Source organism: Eleutherodactylus coqui, chromosome 10 (genome assembly GCF_035609145.1).
Source record: "Eleutherodactylus coqui strain aEleCoq1 chromosome 10, aEleCoq1.hap1, whole genome shotgun sequence".
Taxonomy (NCBI): Eukaryota; Metazoa; Chordata; class Amphibia; order Anura; family Eleutherodactylidae; genus Eleutherodactylus; species Eleutherodactylus coqui.
In genome coordinates, this window is record NC_089846.1 from 64,897,750 (window position 1) to 64,914,689 (window position 16,940).

The 16,940-nt window shown below is 46.1% G+C and overlaps 1 protein-coding gene across 1 annotated transcript; it reads right to left on the minus strand.

Moving 5' to 3' along the window:
* Positions 1 to 272: 272 nt before the first annotated feature.
* Positions 273 to 13,491, minus strand: YIF1B (Yip1 interacting factor homolog B, membrane trafficking protein). Its single transcript, XM_066581173.1, has 8 exons — positions 13,336 to 13,491; positions 9,816 to 10,042; positions 8,304 to 8,408; positions 8,007 to 8,085; positions 7,851 to 7,908; positions 6,802 to 6,957; positions 6,204 to 6,297; positions 273 to 1,328 (listed from the first exon to the last, which is right to left on the minus strand). The coding sequence occupies exons 1-8, from the start codon at positions 13,457 to 13,459 to the stop codon at positions 1,173 to 1,175; spliced, it is 999 nt and encodes a 332-aa protein (XP_066437270.1). The 5' UTR covers positions 13,460 to 13,491; the 3' UTR covers positions 273 to 1,172.
* Between the last annotated feature and the right edge of the window lie 3,449 nt (positions 13,492 to 16,940).

Genomic DNA, 16,940 nt, shown 5'->3' on the forward strand with positions numbered 1-16,940 from the left:
AGAAGAGATCTCTGCCGTGTTCCGCCTCCAATCACTGAAGACTCCTGCTCCTGTGTGAAAGCTTGTACGCCCAACAGTCATCCAGTGTAAAAGTAGCCTTACCTGTAGGAATTTGTGTGCCCCATAGAACAGACCGATGCACACAGTACCAACATAGGAAGCGCTGAATACACTTTCAAGAGTTACTCCCATTTCAGACATTTAAATATGACATTCATATCAGAGATGGGAATATCCCTTTAAATGGCTAAAGAAAAAAAAAGTCAACTGGACACTGGAAAAGTATTAATTTAATGTTTGATGGGATACAGATGTTGGAAAAGACAATATTCCAAACTACCCCCGTACGCCTTTGCTGTGTAGACACTATAGTGACCCAACATCCTATAACAGCAGGACTGTGCCTATAGGGCCCACTCAGGATATAGAATAAGGAAAGCTTGGATTACCTGCAGCTTTTCTGGGTTGCTTATTTAATTAACGAAGCAAAGTTCTGCAGTGTAATACGCGCCGCGGCAAGTTCAAACTTTCTAAACTTTAGTGAAATCATAATTTAATACAAAATGCGCAGGTTGCCAGAGAGTCCAATCAGGTGCAGCTTCCAGGAGTCATATACATGTGAGATGTAGGTGTGCAAATATACAGACGCATCAAATGTGTGTAAACTCCCAAGTGTAAAATCAAGGATATAAATAAGTTCTTCAAACAAGTAGCTACAATCAACAACATTGGGATAAAATGTAATGCGTAAACTATAAAGGCGGTTTTAATTATTTGCCGTTTCCTAATACTTATGGCCAATCCTCTGTGTTCCCAAAGGAAGGGCCAATGTCTAATGCATCCTTAAGACAATAGGCAGCTGCACAAAGACAAGAGGGGGCCATCAGTAGGAGATGATGATCCCCCAGACTGCACTTATAAGGGTCTCACTGTCATCGGAAGAGGAAGTGGTCCAGTGACCCAAATCAGCGAGATCTTACAGTCGTAGATATTTCTGAAGGAAGACCCCTATACAAATAATATCCAAGCAATGGTGTCCATGCACAGAAAACAGTACAAAAACAGTTAAAGGAGGATGCCAGTTGGACGGTGGGAGAGAAGTCATCCTGACATAGGGGTGACATTCCAATATGGCACCTCTGTCCACAGAACACTCTTTAACAGGAAGGGAATCATCTCACTAGGTGGTAGGTCAGCCAGTACATGAAGAGGGGCTGCACTGCAGCGATGGCCATAGTCAGGTACATACGCAACTGGTTTCTGGCACCGCGTACCAGGACACCCTCTGCTGCAGCTTCTGACAGAATCTTTAACCTCAAGGTCCGGATCTAAGGAAACAAGAGAAAAAGATGACATTTAACGGTATTAACCAAAGGGGTATTCCAACAACAAATATGCTAATCACATGCGCTGCCAATTCTCCTTCCTCCTGCAGCAGGAGCTATGTGGGACACAGAATTCAGTTCTTTCCATTACTAAGAGTCCTCCTAGCAATGACAACCCACCTATCAGACATTTATGGTACATGTATATGCCATAAGTGTCTTTTTGGATTACTCCTTTAACCCCTTGCCTGACTCAGGCATGCATTCAGGAGAAAAATGTTAAATTTGTCTCCGACGCACACCATGTGACGCGCGAGAGCGGCTCGGGTCCCTTTGAAATCAATGGGCGATGATCATTATCCTGTGCTGAAATATAAGCTCTTCCCCGAAAATCATCCCAAACATGTAAAAAAAAATAATAAAAATACACACACACATAACCCCCCCCCCCCTCCCCCTCCCCCTCCCCCTCCTCTCTGCCGTTGTTGGGGTCCGGCAGGTCTTGCCGCGTGGCATCCCGACTCTGTACTGAAGAGCTTTAAGCTTTAAGCGCTGTGTTTGATTTGCTGAGCGCTCAGCCATTCACAGGCAAAGTTTGGTCCAGTCATTGAATTCTATGAGCCATTCAGACAGTGCTTTCAGCCACCAGGGATTTTAAATCCCCGCCGGCTGAAAGATCTTCAGTACAGAACCGGGATGCCACGTGGCAAGACCCACCTGACAGCGACGGAGAGGTGAGTGTATGTATATATTTTTTTTTTATTTTTTACACAAGCTAGGGATGATTTTCAGGGAAGGGCTTAGAGTTCAAGCCTTTCCCCAAAAATCACTGTTGGGATTGCCTGCATCCCATTGCATCATATCTCCTAAACTATACTAAATATTTTTAAAAACATTACACTCCCAAAGAAAAAAAACAGACACCTCCATCAGCACTTTCCACAAGTGAATTAAATGCAAAAATTCACACAAGCCATGGTTGCAACAAAATAATAGCAAACACGCACGCCTCAGCACTCAAATACCTGAATAAAATTGGATAACTGTCGTATTTACTAAGCGCATAAAATGAAAGATTTTTGGCACATATTTTGACCAGAACATGTGGGCCCATCTGCCACGTCCAGGTGACCTCTATTAACACTTTCCAATCCAATTTTCCTACCACCCGCACACTCCCCAGCTCTTATTTATTTTGGGTGGGAAAGCACGTTGTGGATTTCTTGGAATTACTGAACATAGACACATAAAAATGACCCATCGTGATGATTTTTTTTTAGCAAGTTTTTGAAAATTAAACGCGAGTTATGATGTTTCACATCAGGAAGATTTGTAATAATCCTGTAAATATATGTATATTGATATTACATACATTTATAAGACTGTAGTCCTTTATAGTTTGACAGATGGACATCGATCCATCTCTGTAATACAGTGCCATATAGAGGCGTCCTATAACTGCATATAAGGTGTATAGCATTGTGCAGGACAGCTCTCTGACGTCGAAGCTTGTTCTGCATATGTATGTTACACTATGCAGGACAGCTTTTATTTCTTAGGCCGATCTTGCATGACCGGATTTGAATTGCGGATTCAACAAGTGTTTGATCTGCGGTAAATCAAATGCATTGAATTGCGTGGTTCTGCTCATATTGGCATGTCGGAATTGCATAATCCGGTTGCAGAAAACAAATGCAACATGTTTTATTTTGCTGCAGATATCCACAACATAGAGCCTATTGTTCTCTATGGTCATGGATATACCCACAGCACCTGTCTAATTACGTTGCATCTGGGTTGAGAGTAGCCGCATCATTGCTAAGCGACGGTTAAAAGAAAGAAAAACGAAGTGTACTGTGCATGACCGCCTGCGTGAGTCCTCGGTCACGTACAGAACAGTTTAGCTGCCATATGGGGCGGTACGCAGTGTCACGGGCAGGCTCACAGCTGAAATCTGCTGCAGGCCTCCACAGGTGGATTCCACTAACGGCCGTGTGAGCCCGTTTTTATACTGCTGAGGTAAAATGAAAGCTGCAGATTCGTTACAGAAATATTCCGCTCCATGTGAAGGAGATTTCAGAAATCTCCACATGCTGTAAATACTGCAGAAATTCCACTGCGATTTTAGCAAAGGAAATTACACAGCATGTCTGCCATGTGTGAAGACGGACTATTTCTTCATCTGTCCCAGATATCTTAATTGGAGTATATGGCTTGGCTTCTTCTTCCCCGGGTGCGAACAGAGCAGAGTCACCACCCATATGCATTTTTACAGTCACTAAAGGAGCCTTAGACCTGCACAGACACCTTTTACACTGGTGCAGGTTTAAGCCGAGTCGCTACAGCTGTAATGGCCGGGAGCAGAGAAAGCTCAGTTGTCAGCCATTTAACCCCTTACATGCCATGATTAATATCAATCGCAGCCTGTTAGCAGGTGACAGGGAGATCTTCAAGAATTGCAATAAAAATGACCAGAAAGTCAAATGTACCCTTAAAAAATATCAGTGAAAACTACTCTTCCTGCGGGAAAACAGAGACCTGACATTGCTCTGTAAGTAGAAAATTAAAACTATGGGTCTTGGAATGTGGCAATTCAAATAAAATTTTTTCTTTAAAAAAATAAAAATACAAACTTTATAAATTTCTTAATTGTATTGACCTGCAGAATAAAATTGATGCCGCCCAGTGAACGCCGTGGTATTTATAAACACACAAAAAAATGCAATCAAGAAGTCATCTGTAGCCCAAAATGATACTGAATAAAAGATTACAGGTTGTCCCACAAGAAATACAGCGTTTCCCAGAAAGTAAGACCCTGTCTTATAAAAGTTTTTGCCCCAAAAGAGGCATCAGGTCTTATTACACTTACATAGCAGGCTCAGTTCAGGTCCCTCCTGCTGTTCTCCAGAGCTCTGACGCACTTCCCACAGTCCTCGGCTGCTCATACAACATCACTTCCCGATTACGGGATTCATAAATCTCACCTCCAGGAAGCGGTGGACGAGGTTTCATTCTTAGATCGCTGCTCAGCCAATCAGTGCAGCGCTGGATGAAACAATGCAATGGCTGTTCACTGGTTGTTCCACCTCTGCTCAGCCAATCAATGCAGTGCTGGATAAACCAATCAACAACCATCACTTCATGGAGGCGGGATTTTTGACTCCCATAACCAGGAAGTGATGTTTTACAAGCGGCTGAAGACTGCGGGAACTGCGCTGAACCTCTAACGAGGAGTGGGAGGGACCTAAACCAAGCCCAAGTAATTTTTTTTTAATGTAGTTTAACTAGAGCTTATTTTCAGGGTAGGGCTTATATTTCAAACCTCCCTGAAAACTAGGATAGGGCTTATTTTCAGGGAAACAATACAGCTAATACAGCTGACGATAAAAAAACCCCAAAAAGGTTATGGCCGCCTGCAGACGGGCGGAAAGTCCGTGGCGGGATTCCCCGCAGAATTTCCGCCCCTGGACGCCTGCATAGGATTGCATTACAGCACGCAATCCTATGCAGACAGCCGCGGTTTGTCTGCGAAATCACGTGGAGCAAACAAACCGCGGCATGCTCTAATTCTGTGCGGGGCTCTGCGAGCCCTGCACAGAAACGTCACTCGCCAGCTGCCGTCTCCGCTCTGCGCATGGGCCAGCAGCCAGCGCATGAAAGAGTCGGAGCTGCGGGAGCGGGCGAGTCCGTGGTGCTCTCTGCAGGCGCTCGGGTCGGGTCCGGCTGCGAGATCTCTCGCAGCCGGATCCGACCCGGTCGTCTGCAGGCGACCTACGGGTCTCAAAGTACAGAGACAGGGAAACGATTTCATTTTATTTTGTGTTTTCAGTGTGCAAAAGTGGTAAATAAACAAAAAAAGTAGGAAAAAAAAAAAAACAACTTTGCCATAATCTATAGAGTATAAGATTGCAATATATTTTTACTGCACAGTGAACACCAATACAACAACACCCAAAGATACAACTTGTCCCACAGAAAAGAAATCCTCATGTGGCCATAGCAAAAAAAAAAAAGTGTTATCGCATGGTCTTTCCATAAGACAATGAAAAAAAACAAGGAAAACAGCTTGGTCACTAAGGCACAAAAGAGGCCCATCACTGAGATGTTAATGGAGGTGCCCTGGATGTGGCAGATGGGTCCACGTCATGTTTAAAATATGTGCCGAGCTTGGAGTTTCATGCAGTTTGCAAATACAACAGTTATGCAGTTTTATTCAGGTATGAAAGTACATCTGAGATGCAGGGTTTTGATTCACTCCAGGATGAGCAGCTAGGCTGTATGCATGACTAACACCTAATGTGAGACTACCCCTTTAGGCTACATTCACACGGACAAGAATCGCGCGCGGGTTCTGTGCTGTGCAAGACGGGCAAAACTCACATGAATATGAACTCCATTCTTTTCAATGGACTTATTCACATGAAGGTTTTTTTCCTGACAGCGATGCTACGAAGATAAGAATAGCAGCATGTTCTATCTTTGGGGTTTCCCTCAGAACGTCTCGCTCACTGTTTTCAATGGAACCTTATAAGACATCGCATGGCACTCACACGCCGTGCAATGTGAGGTTTCCCATTGAAAACAATTGCGATCCTCTGACGCACGTGAAACACATGCCTGAGGATGACAATTTCACAGAAGTGATGTGTCTTTGCATGAACACCACCTCACATCGGCATGAAAAACACACATTGACAAGGGTGATCTCAGCAGCGGCGTCCGCGCGTATCTGCTTTCAGTTCGCATCATCTGTACTGCCAATGGACCGCACGACTCACCGTCAGACATGCGCAGTACAGATTTTATTTATTTGCTTTTTGTGCTCGCCCGTGTGAATGTAGTCCTAATGTTGTAAAATGTGCCACGTTTAGTACTTACCATGAAAAATACTATGGAGACACAACACCAGCTTAGAACGATGTAGTATCCAGTCTTCCCAAAGAGAAGCCCAGACAGAACTCCCGAAATCATCCTGAATGAGGAAAATCACAATATAAATAGTACTATTAATAATGCAGACCTTATTTTCTCAGTACTGTATTTAATGAAGACATAACAGGCAGTGCAAAGCAGAACTGCCTCAAATGACAAAGGCACAGATCAAGCTCATCCCATCATTAAGGCCAAAGACACATGTTAGTATACAAGTTGCAACTCGCACAAGGACTGCCGTCTGAATGTTATCTGAGCTACACGGACACCACGCATTGCATGTGCTATTCTAAAAGGATATGCATGATTTTTTTGTTGTGTTTGAAAAGTCATGCATGTGAATAGCCTCATGCTGTCCATGGAGTACAGAGACCGCACATGGCCTAAAAATACATCCGTGCATGTGCGGCCTTAGCGACAGGAAACCTCAGGCAGTGAAGTGGAGCCGCTCTGGGGCCATCTGCAGAATCAAGCAACGTGTTAACTTCTCTGTATTGGCTTTTCCACACAAAGCAGGGGTTACCTCCACAAACTTTGTACTCACCCCACATATTTGTAGCCAGAAAAGGCTATAAGATCCACTGTGGTGAGGTCGGTATTTACAGTCACCAGGTAAAGGCTGAGAAGGATAGCAAACACCTCCACTATGATCCAGGCTAAGGCTGAACTAGCCTGCATGCCCAAGATCTCTGGGGAAAAGCTGCGGATTAGAAGAAATGTTATAAGCCGTGATTACTGCATAAATCAAACACAAAGAGGTAGCACATGCTCACCTAGTGGTGAAAAGCACTTATCGCAAGAAAACGGGTGTTTAAAAGATAAAGCCGCATGCGGAATCTGGCCCTGGCAGCAGCGGCGTCCGTATGTACCTACTTTCAGTTTGCATCATCTGTACTGCAAATGGTCGGCATGAGTCACCATCAGACATGTGCAGTACAGATTTTTTTTTTTTTTTTTTTAACTCCTGCTTTTCCTGCGGAATCCAGGATCGGACGGCTTCCATTGGCTTCAATGGAATCTGTCCATGCAGACATAGCAGGAAAATGGAGCATCCTGCAATTTTTCCTCCGCAAGCGTAAACCGAAACAGGTGTCCTCTCGTGTGCATTAAAAATCACTTTTCAATAGCATGCTATGGAGGGTATTTGCTGCAGAACCCAGAGGTGGACACCTGCTTCCGGATTCCGCAGCAAAAATCCACCGGGGGCGGGGGAGGGGGTTGTTTGGGTGAACTGGATGGACTTTTGTTCTTTTCAGCCTTACATACTCTGTTACTTGATCATTAGTTTTTTCAAGCAGACCACCAGTCCATGTGAAGAAACATCCTCAAAAGGTGATAACTGAATTGTGTGCAGCCTGTAGATTAACACGGACAGCACAAAGCCACATGATAGCCTATGAGGCTGTACAATGCGTACTGATGGCCTGTGCAAAAAACAGGATTTTCACAAATCAGGACATACAATGTCTGTACATATTGGACAGCACATGGATGGATGTGCGTGTGCGTTGCGAGCAGAATCTCCAACTCCCATTAAGGACAAGTGCCTTCAGCCTAACAATCTGCAGCAAAAAGAAGGATCCCATTACTCACTTGTTCTGTGTTCCAAGAGCCAGCCCAGCAACCAGAATATAAGTGATGAAAGCCATGACTGTAAGAAGATACACCATTACAGTTTATAAAAGACATGTATTCCTTTACAATTATTGTATAGCATTGTAATATTTCGCTACCATTTCTGCAACCCACCTGGAATGTACAGGTCCGGAGCATTGACGTCAAATCGTGGTGCTACAGGGATATCTTGCTGGTACCTGACCTCCCAGTCCTGGAACATACAAAGAAGGGTATTTAACCAACTGTCTTGGGATATGGAACTAGTAGGAAAGTTGTACGCAGCAGTGTCAGCACTGTTCGTGGCCACAGACAGCCCACTACAGTAGTCTCTAGAGGTCTACGGACAGTTTTAGGTTCTTGTGGAGTGGACCTCAGATCGGACGTTGTGGCCTGGAGTCAGCCTCCCTCTCCGGCAGAACACGACATTACCTGGTGCATAAAGGGAAAGAGGAGCAGCCCAATCTTTTTTCCAACATAAACTGTGTCGACTGCAAAATAATACTTGAGCTTGTTCACGGGGATTATTCTGTCAATCTGCAAGATATAGAAGAGAACTATTACACTCAATTCCTGTCAGAACTCACATACAAAATCTACAGCAAGGAAATTCAACTTTTTCCACAAGATGTTATGAGGAGGTAAGTTCTAAACTGGGCCCAGGAGTCATTGGATCTTGTGTATCTGGACTTTTCCAAAGCGTTTGATACTGTGCTGCACAATAGGCTAATATATAAAATGAGAATGCCTGGTCTGGGCGAGAATGTGTGGAAGTGGGTAAGTAACTGGTCAGTGATAGAAAGCAGGAGGGGGGTTATAAATGGTATATACTCCGACTGGGTCACCATTACTGGTGGGGTACCACAGGGGTCGGTTTTGGGCCCTCTACTTTTTAATATATTTATTAAGGACACGGTAGAAAAATTGCAGTAAAATATCAATATTTGCAGATGACACAAAACTATGTAAAGAAATTAACAGAGGACACAAGGAAATTGCAAGAGGATCTGGATAAGACCGCCTGCAGACGAGCGGGTTGGATCCGGCGGCGAGGATTCTCGCCGCGGGAACCGGCACGAGCGCCTGCAGGGAGGAGCGCGTACTTACCCGCGCCCGGTGGCCCCGGCTTATTCATGTGCCGGCTGCCGGGCAGCTGGCGCATGCGCAGACCGGAGCCGGCGGCCGGGTGAGTGACATTTCTGTGCGGGGCTCTGCGAGCCTCGCACAGAAATAGGACATGCCGCGGTTTGTTTGCCGCGTGAGATTTCGCGCGGCCGTCTGCATAGGAGTGCGTATTGTAATGCACTCCTATGCAGGCTTTCAGTGGCGGTCGGAGCCATGGAGACGGGGACGCCAACAGCGGAGGGGGTAAGTATATAACTTCTGTATGGCCAATATTTAATGCACGATGTATATTACAAAGTGCATTAATATGGCCATACAGAAGTGCTGAACCCCACTTGCTTTCGCGGGACAACCCCTTTAACTGGAGCAACCAGTGTCAGGCAGCTGCTGCCAAGGCAAATTGAGATCATTAATTCACCCCATGATCCTTTCAATAAATGGCTGTGATCAGTTAATTGAGCGCCGGCTCTCATTGGCTAACGCAGCGCAGATTAACCAATTAGAGCATTAGCTTCTTGCAGGTGGGGTATTCAAGCCCCCCTATCAGGAAGAACTGCTCTGACGGCATGCAGGAGGACATGGCAGCCTGCAGCAGTGACGGAGACCAGCGTGAGGAACCCGAACACCAGCTGCTTGGTGAGTATTATAAGACGCTCCCCAAAAATAAGACATTGTCCTATATTCGGGGAAACACGGTATGTTACTATGTTAGACATCCTTGGTCATTTTCTGACATCAAAACATAAAGAAAGAGCAGAATAAGAGACAAAAACCCCCAAAACATTTATTCCTATGTAATACTCATGTACCAACACTCACATTTTTGTCCACCATCTCCTTGCCCTGGGTAGCCAAGCTGCTTCCATATGCCATGGCGAAGTTGGACATAGGTTCTGAGAGGAAGGCTTGAGTAGGGATGCCCAGTGATGGGGAGCCATGGTTGTGGTATTCCATGCCATGAGGTCCAGGGCTGGCACTTGTGTCATCAAATAACTGATGTTGACTCGCCATATTGGGATTGGAGCCTCGAATGCGCCGCTTTGAAGCTGTTGAACAAGAGAAAAACAAGTTGGTGAACTTATCCAGTCTAACACATATCCAGTTATAGAAAAGAGCTGCTAATGTCATTCACATATAGAGAAAGTGGTGATCATTGGAGCAGGAAGTTTTCAGGATGTTCTTTCCAATTAAACACTACAGCCGGTTTTGCCCCAGTGGTCAGGCTGCCATGAGTCCTTTACAGGAAAGTTCTCTAACAGATCGATCTTTACCATCCCTGCTCCAGCATTTCAATATGGCTGTGCCACTTTTCTCTATTTGACCACAGACACACATCTGTATTCTTCAGTAGTCCTCTGAGGCTCTGTTCACCCCCCCCCCCCCCCCACTATGTTCCTTAGATACGCCAAAAGAGGTTTTATAGTTGGAATTAAAAAATGCAACCCATTCTCCTACTGTAGTTGTACCAGTTGGAGGACTGAATTTCTTTGAAAACCATCAGACAGACTGGCTGACAGGTTCTGCATCTGTGGAGGGTCTTTATGATCCCCTTACAGCAAAGAAGGGAGGGATTATTTACATAGAGGAGTATTCGGTTCTGGAGGGGGTGAAGATCATAAGGCAGCTGTTATTATATCATCACTGATTATTTTTGTTTAATCCAGCTCTGACGTCCCGGCGGTCAGCGCTGCTCTAAGGGCTGGTTTCCTACAGGTCACATTTCCATCCAGGGACATTATAGATTTTTTTTTTTTTTTTACAGCAATCTCTGCCAATACCCCTGCGCAGTGATCGGGTGGCTGAGGGGAAAGGAGAAGGACTACAGGCAGTGGCAGAGAGCGCAGTCAAAAAACAAAATCAACTATGTCATGAGATGGATACAGCACCCTGCTCACTTCACTGGGAGGACCCCACAGTAGCACTGACCGCGAGGACTTCTCAGCTGCACTAGACAATGATAAATCAGTTGTGCTATAATATAAGCTGCCTTATCCTCAACCTCCCCGATTGTATAGTCCTACATGTATCATCCCCCTCCCCTGCTGTTAGTGGACAGTAAGAATTTCCCCTTACGCAGCCCCAGTCAGTCTGACTGATAGAGGATGTAATTTATTGCACGAACTAATTTAGGCCGCCTTAAGATGCCTGGTCGGATCCCGCTGTGTGAATTCTCGCAGCAGGACCTGACTCGAGCCCCTGCAGGGACCAGTGCGGCTCTCACCTTCTCCTGTGGCTCCGGCTCTTTGATGTTCCGGCTGCCGCCCAGCCGGTACATACACAGAGCAGAGCCGGCGGCTCGGGAGTGACATTTCTGTGCGGACCTCTGCGAAACCCGCACAGAATTAGAGCATGCCGCAATTTGTTTTCCGCATGAGATTTCACGTGGACAAATTGCGGCCGTCTGCTTAGGATTGTGTTTTTTAATACAATCCTATGGCAGCTTCCGGGGGGGGGGGGGGGGGGGGGGGGCGCCTTATAGTGTACAGCTATAAAAGTTACAAATGTTCAATCAAGTGGGAAAAAAATTACGTTTTGCATAAAAATATTTTGAAAAACAAAAAGGATACCGAGTTGTCCATAGCCTGTGAAGAGTAACGGCACAAAACGTTTGACACGTTAGAGAGGCTTTGAGTCCGGATCCCGAGACCCCCGACAATCACTGAAACAAAGGGCCAGAAGCGTGTGCCCCTTCACCGGGGATTGCCGCTACTCTGTTCTCCTCAATAGTAAGAGATGGGTAAGTACCACCAATCATGCCGGGCTGACAAAATATTTGCATTGCGTATTACGCATGTCTAATATGCGGTAAATGGAGTCAATGAAAGTACATTGTTTTTACTGTTCTACTCACAATTGTGCATTTATTGCGTATGTTACGTGCACAAAGAGAATGTTCTATTTTGCCGCACATGATCCCTCTTGTCATTGTGTATGTGTGACGTTGTTTATGCATGTTGCGAGGAGACGTGAGAAGGAAATTGAAAAAAATATATTATATATCAGAAAACCGATGCACGATAGCGCATGTAAAATCCGCTGCCCGTGTAGGCATACGTGAGAGAAAAAAACACGGCAATACGCAGTTCTCTACGCTACGGTAGTAAATGCTGCCATTTTTATGCAGCGTATTTCCATATGGTCATGTGAGCCCGGCCTTAATGTTGCTTCCACCCCCCCCCCCCCCCCCCAACTCTTGACAATATGTGTAAAAAGCACAGTGTACATACATGCAGCATCCATGTCTGTTTGCTTTACGCTCCCACAGACTTTAATTTGCTATTATGGTCCGTGAATACATCAGTCCGCATAGAAAAACCCCGCACATTTGAATACGCCAATTTACTTAAGTGGGTCTGCGGCCGGTCCGTATTCAGTCAGTAAGTCCGCCCATACACCTTTAGCAACTGTCAGCCAAACAATCGTTAGCCAGCAGCTGTTTACCTCGGCCCTCCCATATACATCAACGTTTGGCTCGGATGAACGTTCACGAGTTCAGGGAGGTAAGCCGCAGCTAGACAACTCTGACGGTGGCTTACCTACAAGATGGTCAGAGAGAGGGTATAGAAATAAAAAGCACACAAGAGATCATGAACCTCCGCAGAGGTCAGGATGCCCCCGTGAGCCAGATAAACCCTTCTTCTGCAATAAGTGACACAGCCATGTACAGGGGTACAGTTTAAAGGGATGGCGCAGCCACAACCCCCCTCAATTGTCAGCTGATCACTAGCAGCCTGGCCACCCTGCTGGACAGAGGTGGGCGTGATGGAAAAGCCCTTTAAGATGGCAAGCTCTAAAACCGCAGGATCATTTGTTTTGACACCCCAAGATTAATTAGGTTTAACTACAAGTCAGTGCGTGTAGAGACCCATCTCCGTGCAGAGACCCATCTCCGTGCAGAGACCCATCGCCGTGCAGAGACCCATCGCCGTGCAGAGACCCATCGCCGTGTAGCGCCAATCCAAGCGATATTTCATCATTCGAGCGTTCGTGCATCGGTATCACCCTGCAATGTTACTCGTTGTCACGGCACTGCTGGGGGTTGTAGTACTAGAACAATCCAGTCTGATAGAAGAGGCTTCCATAGCTGGCGGGGTTGTCCCCTGGCACCACCTGATGAATACTACAGCCACCTGTACCCCAAGTGTCACCAGCCCCATATACGGCCCCCCTAACACTGTATGCATCACCATAGCAACCCCCTCCCCAGGACTTGTAACCCCTTGTAGCTCCTATCACCAGCACCACGTACTACACCCCACTACCAGGCCCAGTGCAGCTCGCTATACCTGGCACCGCGGCTCCACCCACTGCTCACACTCTAAACCCATCCATTACTTACAGGCCTTGAAGCTGCTCTCCCGGTTCATGGCTCCGGTTAGCTGACGCGGCCTCTCCACCTCACTGGGTGACGCACAGGCACCGCACTGGCGAATCACAGGCTGTTCACGAGAGAGATTGTTCATAAAGCTTGTTGAATCCTAGAAAAAAAGCACAGAAGGGACCCTAGACCAGTGTGATGTGGCAGGGGAGGGGTGTGATGACGTCAAGTCAGAGGATGGAAAGGGCGGGATGGGGCACGTCACATGACCCAACGAGAACGAGCAGTAGGCGCTCTGTGACAGGGTGTGTGGGAGAGGCTTCCTGCTGTCGTGTCCACGTTGACAACCACTAGTCCTATATCCCGGGGTGATGTAGCATGAGGCTGTATACATTTATAATGGGCTACACGGATCCTAAGGTGTTCTTAATGTAACAGGAACACATATTAAAAAAACTGTGATACACATTAGGAAAATGAAAACTTCATTAAAGTGATAGGCCCAAAGCCTGAGTCTGCAGTACTGAATCTGACAACAGGTGCAGTGTTGTCATGGAGACCTTGGAGTAGGTTTGGTAAAACTATTTTCGCTCCCCATAGCAACCAACCGCAGAACAGCTTTCATTTCTCAAGAGCAGAATCCAAAATCAAAGCTGTGTTGTGATTGGTTGCTATGGGCAACAAAGACAGTTTATAAATCTGCCCGTTCATCTGTATCCAGATCACTAAGTACAACGCTTCTATCCTACGTGGTTCTGTATGCCGGGATATGGTGACCTGAATCCAAACATATCTTCCATGAATACCACCATACATAAAAGCCGTTCATCTACATTTGGCCACGCAACATTAAAGGAGATGTACCTGAATTACAAGTCATCCCCTATGCATGTCCCCCTCTCCTCCTTTCTGCAGGCTTAGGGCTCCTGTCCACAGGCGAATTTGCACTGCGTACCGCGCGGCGATAATCCGACCGCGGTGAACGCAGTGAGCGCTTTCCATGGCATTGCTACGGAAAGCGCAGCCCCCTGTCCACGAGCAGAGAATCATAACGATGCTCCGCTCGCGGTATTCAAATCGCAGCATGCTGCGAATTGCTGCGATTTACTGCAATGAGCCTATCTGTCAGATATCGCTACGCCCGTGGACAGGCAGCCTTATTGTATCTTCCGCAGTGAGGAGGAAAATGGAGCGACGGTCGCACGCTCTATTCATTTTCAGTGGGACTGCGGAGATAGCCGACTGGCAAGCACTCGGGTAGTTCCATCAGCTCCATTGAAATGAATGAAGCGCTGACCTGCACCCTCGACCAGCACTCCATTTAGTGTGGCGTCACTGCCGGAGGGGGAGATAAGAAACCCCAAAGTAACTAGAAGAGGGGAACATGGGACACCCGTTCTCAGGCTTGGTGAGGGTCTCAGCAGTGACCCCCACCGATCAGCAAGGTATCTCCCCTATCCTATGGATAGAGGATAACTTGTAATTCTGGTAAGCCCCTTAAGGGTTTGTTCCCACATAGTGAAAATTCTTGTTGAATGTCCGCACCAAATTACACATCACAGCCTTGACGGAAAACCTGTCAAAATCTGCGCATAGCTGCGGTTGTTGCAACGGATTCGTAGCAGATCCAACCTTTCAATTGGATTCTAAAAAATAGCAACCAGCAAAATATTTACTTTCATCTTTGGAGGTAAATGGAAAAGAAGACCTGATATATCTCTAAATCCACACTAGATAAGTAAAGCAAAGTCTAAGGGTCCTTTACATGCGTAAATGTGCTGGCAATGACGAGCGCCTACCAATGAGATGGACACTCATCTACGGGGCCTTCATACGTTCCAATTCTAGACTCTTATTAGAGAATGATCAGATATCCCCCATAGAGCTGCCTGTCCACGGGCTCCGCCGCCCGGGAGCAGGAGCCTGCAGGTGGATCTCCGCGGTCAGCCTTATCTCACAGATAGACTGACCGCAGAGGACCGTGGAGAATCGCGGTAAATCGCAACAACGCTATGGAGAGCGCTCACTGCGTTCCCCGCGGCCGGATTATCGCCACGGGGAACGCAATTCAAACGCGCCCGTGGACAGGCAGTAACGCTTCATCATTGTTGGACGCGTATCTGCCGTTCACATGGGGAGATATGCCACCGACAATAATAGTTTTCTACGCCACATAAAAGATGCAGTCACCTGACAAATTCGTGTTTGCACATTTGTCGGGTGATCGGCGGCACATTCACATGGCCCAAGGATGGAGCAAACGTATGATCCTATGTGCCATTACTATAAGATGGAAATACACCTTTAACAAATACAGATTACATTGGGAAATAATAGTACGGACTTGTTCACATCAGCGTCTGAACTTTTTGTCAGGGCCATTAAAATACAGGCTGAATAGCGCTGCGTGAACCGCTGTTTTGTCCTGTAACATGTTGGACCCCATCACAGTCAGTAGAGTCTGGTCTGTGACATCAGGTTCCGTCATAATATGGATCCATTCAGCCAATGATTCCGATTTCCAGCTCCCATAATGAAGCAGGAGAACAGAACCCTGATGGGAATGAGCCGTACCACAGTTTGACAGGAAGGTGTAGATGTGCCCCTGATGGTCAAAGGTAGTACTACAGTTCTTGTTTAATTTTCTTTTTGCATATTCTTTCATATGTTATCTTGAATGGATTCCATTGTCAGCTTGGACAATAAAGCCCCTCACAGCAAGAGGTTGGGAGGTCTTATCTGAGTAGTTAAAGGATCCTTACCATAACAAAAAGGTTCCTGAATGTGCATTACAATATACTCTGATATCATTGTTAGCTATTATTACAGCCTTGTTTCTGCTGATCCTGCCTAGAATTAGCATAAAAGAGGTTATGGTAAAAATTCAAGTTTCACACCAACTAGACAAGCTTAATATTACTATTTTTCTGTGTGAAAATGAGATTTTAGCCAAAAATTTGAGTGGTAGTGAATAAATATCAGATTTGTCATCCAATTGACTGGACATCTTTATGTCTATACCTAACTCTCACGGATTGACAACAGCACCTATATATGTGTATATATATATATACACTGAATGGCCACTTTGTTAGGCCTTATTCACACAGGTGTTTTTACGTGGCTGATACAGCCACGCTAAAAAATCACGACCGTGTGAAGCATTGGATTCCAATGCCTTCATTCACATGGCCAGTTATTAGCCGCATAAAAACACAGAGCCGGCGAAGATAGGATATTAGCGGCCAAATACGTTGGCCGATGTTTTGACCCTGACGGAAAAGATAGGTCTTGCCCTATCTTTTGGCCGCGATCAGCTGGCAGCTCCCGCAGGCTTCTATGGGAGCTGCCAGCAAAGGGAGGTGGAAGCCAGTTGAAATACTTATGCTGTCCGAAGAAATTCTGGGCTGAGGCCTAGAGAATGAGCGAGAAAACGTGAAATTTAGCTGTGGCTTGGTCGCACCTTTTTCTCATTCATGCGATTTTTGTCTGCGATGCAGGCGGGTGAAAGTCGCAACGCTCATGTAAAAGAGGTCTTATGGCCCTTTTACACACAATGAGAAATGCAGAATTCTCGTTTGCCCAAACGAACGAGCTGGTGACGTCATCACTATCTCATTCACTCC